The 19,965-nt window shown below is 40.7% G+C and overlaps 1 protein-coding gene across 27 annotated transcripts in view; it reads left to right on the top strand.

Moving 5' to 3' along the window:
- Positions 1-19,965, top strand: part of MCF2L (MCF.2 cell line derived transforming sequence like) — an 828,274-nt gene that overhangs the window by 340,810 nt on the left and 467,499 nt on the right. For 2 of the 27 annotated variants that reach the window (XM_069204977.1, XM_069204969.1), the window contains exon 1: positions 19,011-19,661. The exons of 24 other annotated variants lie outside the window; for them this stretch is intronic. In XM_069204977.1, coding sequence (XP_069061078.1) covers positions 19,577-19,661 — 85 coding nt within the window. In that variant the 5' untranslated portion in view covers positions 19,011-19,576. Of the gene's footprint in view, positions 1-19,008; positions 19,662-19,965 lie in introns of those variants that run through there. One more of the 27 variants, XM_069204971.1, reaches the window with a different exon arrangement.

The following is a 19,965-nucleotide window of genomic DNA, read 5'->3' as shown; positions in this document are numbered from 1 at the left end:
AGGAGAAACCAAAAAATGGTTAATTGTGTCAACACACGTTTTCATTCTATTTATACATCCAGAGTTACATGGCAGGTTTTAATTCTGCAAGCAGGACTTTTACCAATAAGGCTACTAGTATAACACTACACATTGTATTAGATACTCAGATATACTTCTCAACGTGTTTGACAATTTTAAAAGATGAGCTATTCATTCCAGCTTGTTTGATGTTTTTTTTATTTTTATTTTAAAGTGAGATATTTATTCCAAACGTCCTAGTAGGAGTACATTTACAACCTTTTCCTTCTGTGACCTAAGCCCTCTGTTACTGTGCTGTTGTTTTTCACTGTCCAATATGTGGTCTTTCCGACTAGTTCCTCTGCTATAGAGTTATTAGTTTGCTACAAAATTTACATTGTAGAGAAAAGTGAAAAAACTGTAAGTAATGACTTTGAAATCTATGCAGATTTCATATTTTTCTGAACCAAAAGGGCTTTTCTGCAGGGCTATTAGGAACGTAACCTGTCCTTGGTTGCTAACTTTGTGTTCCCAAACAGCAAAATCTATCTGTCAAAGTATGACGGTGGATGGGAGTGAGTATTTGGGTAAACCTGTGAAATATAAGCCTCATCTTTGGCATGCTTTCCATCTATTACCATAGTTTATTCAATTAAATGTGTATTCATTGGAGCACATTGATCTAACATCAGGGCTTCTCACAAAAAGTACATACACCAAGAGGCTGTTGTTCCCCAGTTATTCCCTCAGGTTTTTTTTTATCAACCTAATCATTTACTGGACACATTATTACCTATGTTCCACCAACTTCGAGGCAGCATTGATAGAAAGGGAGAGCGTGTGCATAGAGTTGTTGTTCACGATTCAGGGTGAAGGTTCTTGATGACTTGAAATTCTAATTGAATAGTTTTCATGGTCGATACTTCTATTTTACTGCAAGTAAAACAGAATTTGAAAACGTGTGGTATAAGCAATCATTTTGTTTGCACTAATGAATAGGAGGTGCCCTAACAACTGTTTGCTCACTAAAAGAAAATCGAGGATTTGGTGTGACTGTGGACTCCTGTCCAGTGAGCAAATCACTGTACTAGCAAAGGACACCTACTTCCAACCCATAATATTGAGAATGGTTCTACCTTTGATTTTTATTTTTTTTGTCTTTAACAACTGATCAACAAAATTGAACTTGCAAGAGCACTGGTCCAGTTCTGGCTGTACATTTGCAATACTGTCTATCCCAGCGCCCCAAACCCAAATAAAAAAAAAACTCCAGAGACTATGAAACAAGGCTATGTTGAATTTCAGAAAATACATCTACATTTTTATAAAGCACAACTCTACTGAGGTAGTATCTGTGTGCTATACAGTACAACAAACCTGGAGTCACTAGGCAACCACTTCCAAAGCACCCATATTGAAACTACTTTTGATAGAACTCATAAACTTAAGCCAGTTACGGTTCAGTTGCAATATCAGAAGAGATCAACAGAGGGTACAGGTCATGAAATAAAAGCGAAGAGATGCTATCTAGCTGATGACAACAAAAAACATATTGAAAGTATTGTCTTTTTAAATTTTATTACATGTGTATATTTAGGTCGAGTGTTAGCCAAGACCTTTTGACTTTGATACACTCAGATGTATGATATTTTTATGTAGAGGGACTTCCAGAGAGTCCTGTAGATCAGTTGGTCTCTTGTTTTGTCATTCACACTTTTCTTTTGCCTACTCCAGCATGGGACAAGGAATCATCCCACTTCATCCATTCGCTAACTTAATTGTGAGTGACTGAATTCTTCCCTTTTACAAGGAGATACATCCACAAAAAAAGTCAGTTTTGTTTTTAGAATGTTGAAGACCAGGCAACTTCCATTGTCAAATTTTGCGAAAACTGTGATGTAACAAAAAAAAGCATTAACAAAACCAAAAGGCTGGTGGCCAACATCAGACCTGTTGGCCTTGCCAATTTATGTTTTTTGTTTTTAACTGTAGGATACATGATGACAGTCGAAATCCTGATGGGAAAATCACTTATTCACAACCTTAGTTGTCCTCTGACTATGTACACTTATGAACTGGATATGTTGGATGAGTGATATTTTAAAGGAAAACATGTGTAGTCATTTATGGTTGCTGGTTGCAACATAATGTAACCTGAACTGCAGGGAGGCTGAGCTGGTGCTTGTTCGAGGAGCTTGTATATGAGGCTAAGAAAGTGGCTGCTTGGATTCCTGTTGCAAGGGCCCGGAGCAGGCCGAAGCTCATCAGGTTCCACTATGTACCTCTTTTGCACATGCTTTTTGTCTTTTTGCACGATTGACTTGATATGATTAGAAAACAAAAATATTTTTGTACCTGGAAAAAGTGTCTGCATTCTTTGTAGTGATCCATCTTTATTACTCACGGATGACCTGCCTGTGTCTTTCATCACTTACTCTAATATTAAAAACTTGGTAAATGCATAGTTTTCATGAAAACTGTGGTTTTGGCGAAAATATGTAAACTAATTGCTTAATATTGTGGTTGTTCTAGTTTATTCAACACACTAGTGTGCCATTTTGAGGCTAAAATTATGTAGCAACACTGTTCGGTTTCTGTCAGACTATTGGTACACATCACGCAACTTAAGCTGATGATTGAGACAAGAGGCATGGGGCTGGTGAGGGCCTGATATTAGGACCATGGTCTGAAGGTGTCCTACATTGCATGGCTTAGGCTGCTTTAGCATCATGGCTGATTTGTCTACCACCTGTATTAGATAAGGAGGTGTATTTTTATCATGGTGTTCGTGTTTGCAACCTTTTTTTAAATTATCATTGCAAAATTACAGTTGTGATGGGTGGAATTGCAAAATCGCAATGTGATGGGTCGAATCCCTGAATTAATTTTGACACTAGTAAATATTCTGGGTGCATTTCATTAAATCTTTTTTGCTCACTGTGCCACAGCAGGCAAGGACCAACTTTTTTATGTTGTATCGCATTGTAGCTGCATATGACACATTTATATAACACTTTCCCCTCTTGTCCTAGCATACTATGGCATTAGTGGATTATGTGAGCTAGTTTTGCTCGCTCCTGTAAGAGCACACCTGTCCAAAATGCTTAACCAATGATAATCTACTGTGTGTACTCCATTTCATCAGTTCTTTCACTCTCTCAGATATTGCAGGCAGGGGCCCAACAAAAGCCAATGAGTCTTGGAGCTGCTCCGAAAGAGACGGTACAGCCTGGACTGCTGTCCAACATCCGGTCTGTATGGCAGCACAAGTAATCACCGACAAATGTCAGCTGAAGTCCCTATAACAAAGTGACCTGGGGGCCTCTGTCTAGGCACAGCCCTGCCACTTACAGTGATTCATTGATAAACACAATAGGTGCTGGACGGAATGAATGAATTCATGGTAATTACTGATTATATTCTCTTCAATCACATTCTCTTACGTTGCCTTTGCTCACTGTGCCATTAAACGGATCAACGTATGCTCGAATATCTCGATCATGCCCCAGAAATAGCATTCCAGCCCAATTTGGTCGGTCTCATCAATTGTGCCAACGTTTAAATGGACATCCCGTTTCCCATTACAGCTTAATTGCACTGCGAATCGGTCTTCTTTTTGAGAAACAGCTGGTGCGAATTGAAAGATGAGGCGCCCATTCCAGCTTCTAAATGGGCTCAAAGGCTCAGCTCCTTTTTTTATTTTAAAGTTAATTATAATTTTTACAAACAATATCTCACGTTTGTGTTTGCTGTCGATGGTGGAGTGCATGAAAATTGTACGGGAGGTTTGCCCACATGTACAGAAGTCATGTGAGATCCCTCTTAATACATTTTCCATATAGTTTCTTGTCATACTGTTAATGTTGCAAATATCCAGTTTTGCAAGTTCCTGTGAGAAAGGTACGTCTTCACCGAGTCTGCCGCAAGTGAAAATATGTTAAGTGCAAGTGGGCGAAGAAACATGTACCCAATAATAAAGAATTAGGCAGGTATATGTTTGCATTAGAACAGTAAGCCCGGGCCTAAAACAAATGTAAATCAAATTAGTAATCACCATACCCTACCGTTCGTAGCTTGTCTTTAACCCACTTACGTAGATTTAGCATGCATGAATGTCTGAAAAGGCTCCGTGTGAGATCTGGACCCGAGTGAGACATTTTGATCGAGACTGTCCAAATGACTCCGGAAACAAATGTCACCGGCGCTGTAAGTGCGGTGGAAAAGGCAAGAAGGCAATTGCAGCAAATGGGCTAGAATGTCACGAAAATGTTAAGTCACTAAAGAGGTCCAGCGAGAAAATGTCAAGTACCTTTTAGAGCATCACTTTCGTTGTGGTGATGGCCTCACAGTCATTGTGGGTTCTTCAGGCTCTGAGGGGAACTATGCTAGACAGTTCAGTGCAATACATTAATGATACAATTCCGTCAAAATGATGCTGCAAGTGTAAAAATCTAAGGAGAGATCAACGCTAGTCTAGCGAGATCCAGTAGTACATGCGTGTGGTAATACAACAGGTAGGCAGGCCACTGGCTGGCTTTAAGGTAAGAAGGTGTATTCACACTGCAGGAGCTCCAGGTAAGCACTGCCTCCGGAACTCTCGGCCTTTTCAAGGCATTCTCATGAAGAACATTATATAGACAATACAGCGTAATGGGGAGTTGCACTCTCGCAAGCCTCTAACAAGTCAACAGCCACAAATCTCAGATTGTTCCAGTTAGATCTAATCCTGTTGTGCAAGTGAGACATATATGTGCTCTCCCTGTGGAATCTATACTGGTACTCTTCGATACCTATTCTTCTTATGCTTCTCCCGGGGTCTCGGTGGGCCTTGCTAACACCCTGCAGCCATAATGTCCAATGATATAGACTAATTTTGATCGGATTTGCTAAAGAGAAACCAAGTCCACTAAGCATCATTGTTCTATTTTGTACTACAATAAGTACATCAGGCTGAAATGAAGATGGGAAGTGGTACAGGCCTGTCATAAGCTCCTTAACCCACATTCAGCTATATAAGCATGCCATCAGGGAAAACTAAGAAAATATACTGGGCTTCTACTTACCAGTTTGCTTACCACTTCCTATGCCAACTCCTCTCAGATTCGGTACTCATTTAGTGCTCATTTTTTTCTGTGATAATTTGAACACCTTCTCTAAGAACACAGAAGTCACTATTAGAAACAAGAATGTGCAGTGCAACGGGTCTTGTATTTGCTCGAGTTAGAACTATTAGCGTTGTAAACTCCTAACCGGACTTTTCTTGCCGCATAAATTGAAATTTAAAAGTAAAGCAGTTTCACATAAGCGAGCCGATTCGCAGCGCCACAGTCGCCATGAGCATCAGCGTGAAGAGACACACAAAAGGAAAAAGAAGTTTGTTTGCAGTCAAAATTTTAAGCAAAAGTGCATTTAGTCATGGAACAGGGACGATGGCCAAGGCAGTAACAAAACGTCCCCAAGGCGGTACAAATGCAAGCCATTTACCAATGTCATCAAAGGATTTTTGAAGGGCAAGCCCACAACCGAGTGGTAGTGACGGGCGTGATGTGAGTATTGTTAAAAGCCCAGATACATACCAACACGTCGGAAAAGCAGGGCTTCAGCGCTGCTATGCTCGACCTAAAAATGGTCTCCCCTCCCACAGTTTATTAGGAGCCTGTGCCAGCTCTAGTCTCAGAAGTGACCTTGTATTCACCTTCAACTTTCTCTCTTTCACCAGTTTCAGTTTATGCAGTCTACAAGCTTCGTATTAATCTCAGACATATAGACTCTTCATTAAACCTGCAACAGACTTATTTTTAAAAGTTGAATTGGAAATTACAATGTTGATTAACCTATCCATTTTCACCAGTACCGTTCTTTTGCTGTGACCCACTCTTCTCTTAAGAAAAGTAAAAACAACTTGGATTTTCGACCTATCCCAACCGGCCAGTCCTTGTGAAAATAGTTGAGAAAATTGTAGTGAGTAAATTTCAAGAGCAACTGTATAAAAATCAGCATCTTTCTCTGCTACAGTCCGATTACAGGCCCACATATGGCGCAAACAGAGCTCTTATCAGGTTTTGGGATGACATCCTTAGATTTGTTAATCAGAAACAAGCTGTCTTGCTTATTATTTTAATTTTTTCACTGCTCTTTGATACCATGGAAGGTGAGATTTATTATTGGCAATCTGCCCTTGTTGTCTCCTTGAAACAGTTTGGCTTCATCCTGAAAAGGAGATCTCATTACATGAAAATGAGCTCATTCATCTTTGATTTTGTGAGTATTTCACTCGGGATTACCCAAGGATGTCCCTTATTCATAGTCTTGTTTAAAATCTAACTCGCCCCACTTTTCAACATAATTAGCAAGTACTCACTACTATGGTGCAAAGGTTACGTGGGTGATGCTCAACCATGTTTTAGAGCTTCCAGGGCTCAATGTTTTGCCTCACTTTATATGTGATCAAATAGCAGATGAGAGATCCCTCAAGCTTAGTGAACATAAAACAAAGATTATATTTTTTGGACAAAAATATAATTCCATCTTCAGGGACGTAAACCTTCCTCTCTCGCTTGATGAGAGGGGAGGCCGCCAATGTAGAAAATTGAGCTTTGTTTTGTATTGCAGTGTATCCTGGGGAAGGTAAATCATAGCAGTTGTCCGTACTGGTTTCTTACAATTGTTTTACTATAAAGAAAACCTTAACTTGTCTGTCTTAGCAACAGAATTCCATTGGCGTAGGGACTTCCATTTATGCTAGGCTGAAATATGTGAATGCCTTGCATGCCCAATTCTCCGACTCCCTAAGACGGCCGTCCAAACACACATGTGCACTTGGGTTTCTCTAGCCCAGCTGTGTACACAGCCAGACAGGAGAAATTGCACAGGCCCGCGGGTTGTGTCTGAGTGGCAGTTAGTACCTCTCAGACCAATAATGACGTTGCTTACTTGCTATCTTTTGCATGTAAGCAGTGCCAGTATTGCTGGGGAGCCTCTTCTGGTGTCCCAGCTAATGCTGGGTTACCAGAACAGGAAAGGAGGACGAGGAAGGCGGCTGGAGAAGACTGCAGTGGCAACGAACGTTACGTTTTTTGTTTTTTTTAAATTTAATTTATTCCCCGTTGTCCCGCCTGCCCCTCCCCTTGATATCTGCAGCAGCCGCCGCTGCGACTCCCTTTTGCACAAACTACTGATGACCAAAGCGCCGTTGTTAGATTGATTTTTGGGCTTCACCCAGTCTATGACTTTAGAACAACTCTTCATTGACTTTCAGTCAAAGTCCAGATTGCAAGCGTCATCTTGAGGAGTTTGTGTGAGGTAGCTGTCGCCTGTACATCTTTCAAGCTAGGGCCCAGGGAGTTCCCAGTGTAACTTAATGGACCCCTTTAAATTTAAGCTGGCGACTAAATGCAAACTTTATTTTACATAAAAGCAGTGATCATCGGGAATCATCTCTGTTCTCACATCCAGCCATGTTCTCGTCTTTTTACATTTAAATTCCTGCTTGAGGCACACCTGTTTTAAGGTAGTATTTAGTTTTTCAGTGCCTAGAGACCTTTCCTAAAACATGTCTACATCAATGTCCTTAGACAGTCTGTATACTGAAACGCCAGCCCTCAGGGTGCTTTAAATTTATATCTGGAGGGATTTTTAATCTTGAGCTCCCTGCTTGTAAAACACGACCCGACCCATCTGTTTTGGATATTATTAATACTATATTGTCGGAACACTGTAATGTTGCACTAAAAGCTGTTGAAATTCCAAATATGACTTCTGTTTTTAGTTAGGTAATAGGTATGCGAATGAGCTAAGCACAAGCTCTTCACACACTATCTATGTATGTGAATTTGTGAATCAAAACCTAGGCTGAAACATATAAGTGCTGAACATGGGAGGTGACACTGAGGTAGGATTTGGCGTTGTTTATAATGAGATAGAGTAACCAAGGTTTGTGGATCCTGATGTGTAGCGATATTATGTGCTTTGGCATGGAGATTCTTCGGGTTCTTTCTAAACAGCAAGTAGCTTGGGGGCATTAAGATGTTTATAAGCATGTTGTCCAGATTCTCAGGGCTTATACAAAGAAGGCCTGTCTTTAGGTTTTCTCTTTGGCGTTTTTTTTCTCCAACTAGATATGTCTTGGCCTCAGATACTGGCCAACCGAAGTCGAAATCTCTCAGTTAGGTACACAGGTGTGTTATTTCGGTTGGCCTTGTATGTGAAACCGCTGATCTTGAAGACAGTGTAAGAATAGATCTGGACCCGGTGTAGCTCTATCAGTGGTGTGGCAATATGTTTGAGCCTTTGATGAAACAAGACTTGCTGAAGTGTGTACCATGCCCTCGAGGGGGGCCAGTATGAGGTCCGGGGCAATAGAACAGCATTCTGCCTCTGTGTAGCTAGCGGAGGACCAGGGCTTAAAGACTGTTGCTCGGAGGATGATTTCAGAGTGGAAAATGTGTACCTTCTTCAGTAGTGAGAGCTGGTAGTATGTTGTCTTAGTTTTCCCGGAGGTGTGCTCTTTGAAGAAGAGGTGTCAAGGATGAAATCAAGTGATTTTAATGGAATATAAACTGAGGCGAGAAGCCATATTGATTCATTCTGCAGAGCTGCCCTTGGATTTGGGGTCATTGTTTGTGCCACACAGGTGACATTCTGCCTTTGCTTTGTTGACCATTGCAACAGGATAGCTAGGGGCATGAGGTGGTGTACATAGTATACATACAGCTTGTGAGGTCCAATTCAGATTGGATTGCAGAAACCAGGATGTAAAGAAGAGGGGATGAGAACTTGTAATGATGATGTATTGCACACCCCAATGGGCTGAACGAAAGCCCCCTAGAGTATGTGTAGTATACAGTATGCTTGCCAGGACTGGCACGGTGCCATTACATGCCAAATTTAAACTTGGCTGCAAGTGTTTTTTGTGACCGTTTTAGATTTACTTTATGGCAGTTCTGAGATAAGTGTAAATACTACTCATTCCTGATGGGTTTTTTTCACCTGCCATTTCCTCCAGGTTTTACTTGGAGGAAATTGCACATGCAGACTTTATAAGTAATGTGCTATTCTGGAGTGCAAAGAAGTGATGGTGAAATAAAGTGTATAGTCTTCATGGAAAACAGTATGAGTGGTTCTTTAGGAATTTATTGAAATATACCTGGAGGGGGACCAAAGGGTAGGGAATTGTGAAATACGCACATATCACATAGCATGAATGCTGTGCACAAGATGACCAAAAAAAAAAATCCAAACCATTCACTGCAAGTCTCAAACAGTCATTAGTTTTCAAAACATACAGAATTATTAAAAAATACCACCCTAGAGGTTATATTCATGTCAGAATGACATAAAATGTTTATGATAGTCCAATAGCACCAATTACATCAAAAACCACTAAAATGAGGTGTTAATTTACTCACCTGTAGAGTAAAATACTATTCTGTCAGGTAAGAAGGCTTTGACATAATTACCCCTCACTATATAATATATATATATATAAAATTGACAGAACTAAACTTAAAAAAAATCAATTTGACTGTCCAATGAATCCCTCTAGATGTGGTGCCATCGACATTTGGGACCTTAAGATTATTCTAAATTTCATTCTTCATCAGAACAGATGTTTAAAATGTCATGTGCATTTAATACATGCACCTGTTTTAAAATCCAAAATGACTTACAGATATGTTAAAACCCAAACGTAGACTTACTAAATAAACAACACACATTGGTACCACAACATGTCTTACATGAATTTGACAATAGGGTGGTCAAAGAATAAAGTACAAAACACATGTTAATGTATTGTATTTTTAGATATAAAAATACATAATTTTATCTAAACTAATTCATCAGCGTGATTGCATATCGAACATTGTATCAATACAACTGCTTTTCGTACCACCTTTAATATACAATATTATAAATATAAACGGTATCAACCAAATGATAATTGAATGTAATTTATGATGTATTAGTCATTAGCGCACAGCAATTAACTCTTTTTAGTGGATGGCATTCAGTTTTTATGACATAATTGTCAGTCAGTAAATTCTTCATTTGGTTAAAAGCCATAAAAGAAAAATAAAAGCACATTATTATGAGCATTTTTAATAACAACATTAGCGCTTGCAAAAACATGTTCGCAAGATACCATTCCCCAACCATTTTTCTCAGTCTGACATAATAGGAAATAATGCCGAGAAATGAATTTATTTCTTGTCACTTAAAAATCAAATGAAATCACAACATCAAACTCACTTATTCGAAATGGAATTGAAATACTTATAAGAAAGGGAAATATGTACTATCAGAGATAAATTATGTTGTATTGAGCACACGAATCACAGAAATGGTTCACACACTTGTTCACTTACTTTTGGAAATGAACTAGGGTGGCTAATAATTACAAATAATTTCAAGCATGGATCTGTTCACTGTAGCTGTGACACAGTAATAATAAAATTATGTGTACATCTCAACAAAAAAACGGCTACGACAAAGCCATACTGCTCAGAGAATATCTACAATGCTAGTCCTCCACCATTTGTCCTTATTCACAGTGTCAAAGTGCCACAGGATCATGCAATAACATCTGCGATCATACCAACTCCACAGAATAGTCAATGCTCCTACTTTATACTCTCAAAAAATTTGAGGTCAATTGAAACGCCAGTGATGCGCCAAAAGAATAAAAGACTAACCAACACTTGCTCAGTCCCAGTAACTTCCAGTCAGTTATGTGTTATCCAGATTCCTAGCATCACTTCAGAGATCTGCGCTAGCCTGCTAACCAGTCCGAAATCAGGTCTTCTACTAGACAACTGATGAAACTGCTTCCTTCTTCATTTCCTTCAAGAACTCACACATAATCCAATTATTTAACTTCCAGTCAAGCCCACATAAAGATGCCTCATAATTTTTCGGTAGTCTGTAAATTTACCTCATTACCAAGATTGAAACTAAACCACTAATTATTTATTAGTCAACTCAACACAAACTATAGAATGCAGTTATTTGACTTATGGCCCTCTTGCTGTTCATGATACCCAGTGCCCTGATGTCACTGGCAATATTGAAATTAGGCCACTAACCATTTAAAAAGCAATTCAGCGCTAACGAGCATTGACTGCATTCACTGTTTCCAAAAATGGTGTATTAACAATCCATTCAGGTCCATCACACTCGAAAACAGAATTTATCATCAGTAATTGAGAAACCACCGAATGGCTACAGTCTCCGTCTCCTTCACCTAGGATTCTTAATGCCTGGTAAGCCCCAGAATATGTCATCTGATGTTAATGCTAGCCCACTAATTTTGGGCACCAAATAAACAATAGAATAAAAATCAAATGCTAACCAGGGAGAAACAAAGCCACACTTGTAGAAAACAAATTACTCTTCAAAGAGATTTTCTTATGTCCACTTTGAGTTTTAGTTTTTCAAAAAACAGTCCGCAAAATAAGTTATCATTCAATACTGTAAAATGTAATTTAGGTAAAGGTAATTAAGGGAAAGTACCTCTGAGATGTTCAGTTTAAACCAAAAAATGTTCATCAAAAACAGAGGAGTAGAGTCTTGCTAAATTAAAAGTACCAAAGATCGGATGACCTCCTTTGCTCAATGTCCTTGGATGACAAGCTACTCGTGTATCAGATCTTCCCGTGCAAGCTCTTCATTCAGACCATTGTCAACACTGTTCTCAAAATCCAGTGTGCCACCTGAATTGTAAGCTACCTTGAAACATAAGTCCTGAAAATAAAGACAACTTTTGCAGAACATGCCATTCACTGTCATTTGCCTAATGCTTCTGCTGCATGAAATATGCAAAAACAACCAAGTGATGGATGGAATGCTTGAATTAATCTCAGTGACTGCAAATTGCTTGGGCCGCATCCCATTCCATCGTTTTTTTCACCCACCTTGCCATCTCACTTTGGATCCAGCCATATACAAATAAGTCTTGACCCTGCTCCTCATGCAAACAGTCTAGCCCGAACTGCCAGGCCAGATTCTCTCTGAACTGGACCACCAACCTGGGACCGGTTTCACCCTTGATATGGACTCTTCAGTCGGGTGTACTTGATCACAGCGGCACAGTGAGCCTGGGATCCACCTCTGGGCATACCTGGCACACTTAGGGTGCCAAATACAAAAACACAAAGTGATGGGTGGAAGGCTTGAATGAATCTCAGCCACTGGTAATTACTAGTGGTTGCATCCCAATCCATTGTTATCTTGCACACGATGTCACTTCAGTTTGGACCCAGCCATATGCAAATCAGTCTTGCTCTGCTCAAACTGGAACAGCCTTGTCCTAACTATTAAGACCGACCCAGGACCAGTTTCACCCTTGTTATGGGATTTTTAGCAGGGTATAGCTTGGTTCCAGTGGCACAGTGAGCCCAAGACCCACATCTGGGTATACCCAGGGCACTTAGGTCATCAGATACAAAAACAACAAAGTGATGGATGGACTGCTGAATTAACCTCAGCTATTGGCAATCGCTTGCATGAAATATGCAAGCAATGTGTCCTGGCCCATTAGTTCTGAGTACATAATCTATGTTTAACAATGCGATTAAGTATTTGTCAACTTGTCTATCCTATTTATTGTAAACTTCAAGCACATTCCACTACATATAGGGCACAAGGACTGTTACAGTTCATATGATCTCCTAAAATAATATATTTTCTTTTCAAAGTCATATCTCACTTAGTAGATGTAAAAAAATGGCAAATACTACAACCTCCCAGAAATAGCTGTGAATCTTTCTAAGCCCCACATTTCAGTCAAAGGTGGATGTGTTGTTTAAAGTTCTCTTTCTACTATATGGTGTGAAAGAATATTCAATCTGCCATGACTGAAAAACATTAAGAACGGACCAGACTCATCTGATCAAATAAGTTACAGTTGTACTCGTTTGGTTCCAGTATGAAACAAAACCATTTGTTTGCTCATCTGTAAGCCTGAACTCTTTGGATATTAACAGTGCATCCTGTTCATAATATTTAGCTATTTTTTCAAGCTGCTTGTAGTATTCTATGAAGATATGCTGAGTCAATAGACTTACCTGTAATATTGCAGCATGCCCATAATAGTTTCAAAGAGTCTGGGTGGACACTGCTATACTGAAGCAGATAATTTCTTTCTGCTGGTTTCATATACAAATCAGGGAAGGGTTAGTCACCTTGATGCTTAATTTAGTGGTCTTGAAGAGGTGCCCTATTCCTGTCAAAATGACTTGTAAATTTCAGATTTATATCACTCGATTGTAGCAAATTTGTAAAATTCATGAGCTCCGAGTCATCACTCTTAAATAAAGAAAATGTTATTGATGTAGCAGCACCATACTCTCACGCAGTGGAAATGTGGCACCGTAACCTTCAAGACAAATTTCTTTTCAATCCAATGAATGTACTATATCGCCAAACTAGGAGCAAAAAGTACCCACCGCCCCATTGACCGCACATTTTTGTTGGAACAATATATTTTGAAATGTAAAAATAAATTATTCTGTAAGTTTGATTTTAGCAGCCCAAGTAGAAAGGAGGAGCAGGAGAAAGATCAAAAGAGGAATGAGTGAAGGGGGTGAGCAATTGTGGGGGATGTATTTTTTGGCCAGGTATTTGGTAAATGAACTGGCACCCATGGGTTTTTTATAGCAGAATGACAGTAGCGGAAGGTATCCTTAGTACCTCCTTACAAGCTCTCTGTTGTGGGAGATGTTATTTTCTCCTATGCTCAAGTTAGCAGTACTGTGAGTCTTGTTAACTCAGAAGCAAGGAATAAATGTAGAGTACGGGACAAAACCTGAGAATCACCTGAGTAATGAGGAATTATCAGGGGAATTATAGCATCTTATAGCAACATCCTTGGTGGAAAAGAAGGAAAAGCCAAAGAGCATATGGGGACAACGTAATAATAATTTTAAAAAAAATCTAAAGCAGACCAGTGCAGAACTGCATAAACTGGAATGCTTCTAATATTGACTTTGAAATATTTTGTATACTACATCAGCTATACCTGCTTCCTTGGCTGGAGGATACTTGAGTGAACAGCTTGTGTTATTTGTTTAAAGTAGCCAGAATGGAAGTGCCTGAATGGTGTAGGGCACACAGTGGCTTGAAGTCAGTTGTTCACTGTTCGGATCAAGTTTGCCGTTCCTTTCCAATAGATGGTGATCGGCTCAGATCACTTATCAGATGCACAGGTTTATTAGCATTTCAGTGAAAAAGGTGACCACAACAACAGATCTTTATGTTGGTAATAACCAATGATGCAGAACCGCTTCCAGAACCAGAGAGCTACTCGCACATCGAACTTTCAGTCTAACTGTCCATTTGATGTCAGTACCGTGCTACATCCCCTTACACAAACTTACAAAAACTCACACCATTAAACCCAATCCATCATGAATTGCCACAGCTGTCACCCATGTTTGATATTTGAGCTTAAGTGAATGTAGTACATTCACCAAGACTCCCCACATTTGAAGGGCTTGCAACTACTCAGTTAATGCTTAGTGACAGATCCTTCTAAATCAATCACAATAAATGCACCAAAGAAAATACAGCTATCGTCATTCCAATTACTTATTTAGAGATGTACCAATCTGCGATAAAACTGCTATGCTAGCTTCAGCAGGGTTTCCATCTTTCAATTTATAAATAATGGTTCAATCAAAGATTTAGGTCATGGTAAACTAGCCTTCTGGGGCCAAACATTTATCATAGTGGTTAGCTTCCTGTTGGAAATGTCCTCCATGCAAGTGTTGACGTAGATATGCTAATTAGAAATTATTAATAAATGCTTATATGTTATGGTTTATAAAAGTTCATAGAGAAATTAATCGTAGAGAAAAATTAATGTGCATGTTTTGAAAATGTGCCCACGGGGTATGTCAGCCACGTATACGAACTTGTACTAAACCAACTAAAAATGTGTGAAATAATGCAAATGTATAATAATAATGTAGTAATATGTCATATTGAAATATATTACCTATGTTTTGCATTATATTGTAGAATTAACTTATCCAAAGCTGAGGCTTAGTTTTACCAAGCCTCATACAGAAGCTGAATTATTAGAGCATGCTGAAGAGAAGTTGAGAGAGTAGACTGACCTTGAACCACCCAGTGTTAAAGTTTGCTTAGCTAGAATGTTCTGCAATGTACTGAAAGACCGGAGATGATGGAATCAAATTGAAACAATTATGTGAAAAGTAGACGAGATGTACTTTCCCAGGACTCAAACAATAGAAGCACTGACTGGAGAAGAAGATGCAACATTTTCTATACCTGATGAGCCGGATGATGAGGGCATCGTACAGCGAACCAATCATCTAATTGGGGATGGAGAAATATTAGAATTCATAGATTTGTAAAATTAATATTATAGGTTAGAGTCATATCTGCTGATTGACTGACCAATTAGGAATTGGGGGATGGACTGAAAAACTCTAATAAAAAGTGATGACAAGGGGCTAAAACTTCAAATGCGAGGGGAGAATTGATGACGTCAAGAGACGCGGTTCAAGTTTCTATTATTGGGCTCATGCTCTTGAGAGCTTGATACGTTGCTGATCGATTGATGACCTGAGGACGAAGACTGACTTTGTTGCTGATCCATTTCGTGGATAGGTAGCTATGACAATCTGCCTGATTAACTTTTATGCCTTTCTTTCTAGGTACCAACTGCACTGTTTTATAGTTTTTCTCTTAGCTAGATGTTTTCCAAATTCATGTTTTCTAAATTGTTTTTGCATGAAGTCCCACATGCTAAATGCTAATCTGGGTTAGGTAAGGATCTTTTGGGTGACATTGACAGTGACAAATGATTGACGGACTGATTGCCGAACTCTGCTATTAATGCCTTATATTAATCTTTGTTGGCTTATGCTGAGGCATTCGAGCATATGTTTTCTCAATTTTTGATTAGATTATGTTATTGGTGATCATTAAAGAACTAATTCTTAGTGGATTGAATAAAGTTTGATCTAACCTGATGACTTAGTATTGTAACTAATAGGGAAATAAAGTTGATAAAACGTATAATTGAGTTTCATGAAATGTAGATATATTGTCTCATGCTTAATGATTCTCTTAATGGTAGTCGATTGATTACGTTGATAATTGATGTTCATCGATTACTAATTAGCTAGGATACTCCATGCGATCCAAAAGGTTCATTGGCCTATATGCGTCCCCTTGTAAGCTTACTAAGGACCAGGTGCGCATGCACAAGCCAGGAAGAAACAGCAGAAAAAGGTAAAAATTAAATGCCTCCCATGCATGGAATCCTCCAGAGCAGGACTTTGGGATGTGATTGTGGCTACTAATACTGCACAACCACATTGGACATACTTTTGCAGTATCTGCATATATTGGAGGAAATGATCTACCCAACAAAAACCTTTATGGGAAATTCCAGTGGCAGATGCCAGTTGCCAGCAAATCCTCCTTCAAAATCTATAATTTTAGCTGAAATCCCACCACTGAGTTTCCTGCTCATTCACTGCAGTGACAAATCTGTGTAAATGTAGATTGGACTCTGCAGGCTAGCTGAGGTGCAAAATCTTCTTGTGAAGAAAGAAGCAGGGGAAGAAAGCAGCATTTTGGTTAGTGGAAGAAAACTCTCCAGCCCACTCACAGGCTGATCGCCCCTTACATATATGTTCCTCAACCCTGTCACTCTGAATCTTCTTCTACTCACCCTTCTTGTCCACTCTGGGACTTGCACTGTTAGCCGGCGGCTTACGTTGATACGGTTCAGTAGAATCTCTTGTAAAATGGCCTTTGCTGCACTGCAGAGAAGTACAGACCAGAGAAGATGAAAAAGCAGCTATATAAGTCTTTGCAATGAAAAACCTTTACGGTATGGTGGTGGAAGTAAACCACCTGTGAACAGGAACTGATGAACGAGCATTTAGGTTTCAAAATGACTATGTCATAAGGTACACCACATTCTACCCAGGACTTCACTTCTGCAAGTCAGTTTAAACTAAACTTTCAAGGATTAAAAATCCTATAGTGCATTGGATTATCATATTAAAACCCAGAACTGGAAATTATTGTCCCTAAAGACGCAGAGATATCTAGTGACTCATGCATTTGCCTAATGCACATCCCAGCTCTTACCTTATCACATTTTGATTTCTGTCCAGTGTGAAATTATTTTTATTTGTAAATGTATGCACCAGAGCTAGAGAGGTGAGCTGGTTGTTCACTCAGTGGTAGCTAATGTTCAGAGCCTGCCATCATCTCTCTTTTGCCCTCCCCTGAAAGAAAATGCCCAACAGGTTTTCAGAAATCTTCTCTTTATTTTCTTGCTGCCTGCTATCTCTAACACTTATTCCAGCTCTGCTTGTTGCATCTGTAAACAAAGACTTTTTAGGTCATGCTTACAGAAAGCTTTTAGTAACCTGTTTTTGAACCTCTGTAGTTTATAATATCAATACCTAGAGCTGGTTTTGCATCTGCTCATTGTGAATCATGTGTTAGCTTTCTTGTTCATCTCATTTGTTAGATTGGTTTTGCAGGACCTGGACTTTGGCTTAATTTGCAGCAGCTCTGCTGAAGCTTAACTCCAGGTCAGCAGGGTGCGTTGACGGTCGCAGGGGCACAGCGCTAGGACGTCATGTGTGTGCCAATAGGACCGCAGTATTAAATGCCACTTTCAATCCCCCTGTCAGCCGCCCAGGCAACCCTGCGTTTCCATGGCAGCCAAATGGCAGCAACTGCACTTTTCCTTGTCTCCGGCAACAGCAAAGTGGCAAATGCTGTTGGTAACCCTCTCCACCGTGCCAGATACCGGCCCCACCTGAGGGCTTTGCCTCTTTCGTTCAAAGGCAATACCTATTTTGCAGAGCCACTCGAATTTTGTGATTCTGTGGCTGTAGTGTTTTCTATGTAAGTATGGATTTACCACATAAGCATCATCTTTTGCATAATCTGTAGAGTTTAACAAAAAATGTTTCTAGCTCAAACTGTTAAAATGTTATTGAAAACATTGCATCCTGTGTTTCTGCACATTGTAAAACTCTAATCACAGATTGACTAATCATCATTCAATTGTTTATTGTTGTATTTGAGTGGTAAAATAGTCTTAATAAGGTGGAAATATTTGCCCAAAGAGTGTTACGGTATATATAAACGACAAAATCATGAATTAATACTATCACAAAATGTGCTGCATTATACCTCTGAATTTGGAATTTTTTGGCGTGTAATGTGTGTATCCTTGACGCATAATGTGGTCCACTCCAGACGCACAACTCCATCGGGTTGCCTTTTGGCTTTGCCAATGCTTGCTCATATACCTTAGTCAAATGCCTTGAAACTCCATACCCAAATTATTGGCCTGCCCGCGCCGTCCTGACTTTCACACTCCTGGTGGCCATCTGTAGTTTATGAATGATATTTTCTGGATTAGGGCCCTACACGCTGGTGTCCCGCTGACAGCAGGGCGGAGTACTGAGCAAACAGCTGGCACGGGTCCACTTCCCGATGCCGTCTCTAAGGAACACACGAAGGAAAAGGGAAATGGAGCATGTTCATAAAGTCTTTAGGCTTGTGCAATGTGGGGACATATCGACATGTGGCGAATGCTTACAATGAGTCGGACGTTCAGGAAGAAAACAAACATTCTCCATATATGTGTTTCTTTTATGTGTATTCCGAAGGAACATACTGTAAAGCATACACTCTGCACGGCGAGGATCCTTTCATAAATACCTCGAGTAACAATGCCTCGACTGGAATTCGCACAGTTGGTCAGGCGATGCATCCGAGGCATCAGCAGATCCATTAACAGTTAACTCGCCCGAGCCGGACTTGCCCTTTGGAGAACGCACCGTGTGAAGTTTTACTCCGCTTCGCCCCTGGCCCCCAGCCAGGGCACTCTCCGAAACCACCATGCCAGTGGCAGCGCTGCTCCTTGAGCAAATCCATTAAACGGTGCCAAGCCTTTCCGCCCAATGGCGGGGCGGGGGCCGAGGCCGCCCCTGACAGTCTCAGTGCGCACACGGGGGCTGCGTTGTCGGAGATCAGGCGCAAATCCCGTTGCATCCGTGCGAGCTAAGGGCAGTTTTTTTTTTTTTAATTACACGGAGGTGTGCGCGTTTTGAAAGAAGGCGGTGCCCCCACCCCCCTGACTGTGACAGCTGCCCGTCTCTCCTCACACCCCCGCACCCCCGGGCTGAAGCCGCCTCCCGGGCAGGTTACCATTTGCTCGGCCTGGGGGTGCCGCAGGGAGGCTCCGGACGGGCGGCCGGCGCCCAGAACCGGACAGGTTGTTCAAGACTGAATTTTGTTCACAGCCCCCGAGGCCGCCTGCGCGTCCCTCGTCAGGAGCAGGTGTACAACTGTCTGCGAGTTATTTCTGTTTATTGGCTGCAGGGCAGACGGCGACGTGTGAGCCGGGCGCAGCCGCCCTCTGTGGCCCTCTAAGCCGGCTTGAAAGGAGCCCTGGCTCGGCTGGAACTGGAAGGCAGGTATTGCGCCCCGCGAGAGGCGCCGGCGGAGAGATGGAGGTCTCCGTTCAGCGGCGGGCTCCGGGCTAGCCGGCTCACCGGCCACGGCTGCACCCATGGGCGACACCATGAATTTAAGCCTCATCTCTCTGCTGTGCAGGGACATCGTACAACTGTGGATGTTCCTTAAAGCGAGGACAGGTGTGTCTCGGGTTCGTGGCTTTCTGGTCTTGTTTTTGGCTTTAATGTGTGCGTACTCGAGTCATTTCTTGCGATGGACTAGAAGTATGATTTGCAGTGTTTCTACCAAGCTTTGACCAGCTGCTCTTGATTAAGTGTCTGTCGCATGTAAAGGCACCAATCGGAGAAAGGTCTCTTGTGTACGTGGTGTATTTCTCTTGTTTTGACTTCTTTGCTTATCTGTTGGTCATTGTTAATGTTTTTGGACATTTTGCATTTGTATAAAAAAAAACTTCCGTTTACTTCAATGAGAGCATATTTTTCC

This window comes from Pleurodeles waltl, chromosome 8 (genome assembly GCF_031143425.1).
Source record: "Pleurodeles waltl isolate 20211129_DDA chromosome 8, aPleWal1.hap1.20221129, whole genome shotgun sequence".
Lineage (NCBI taxonomy): Eukaryota > Metazoa > Chordata > Amphibia > Caudata > Salamandridae > Pleurodeles > Pleurodeles waltl.
The sequence above is the reverse complement of the archived record's forward strand: the minus strand, read 5'-3'. Positions and strand labels throughout refer to the sequence as shown.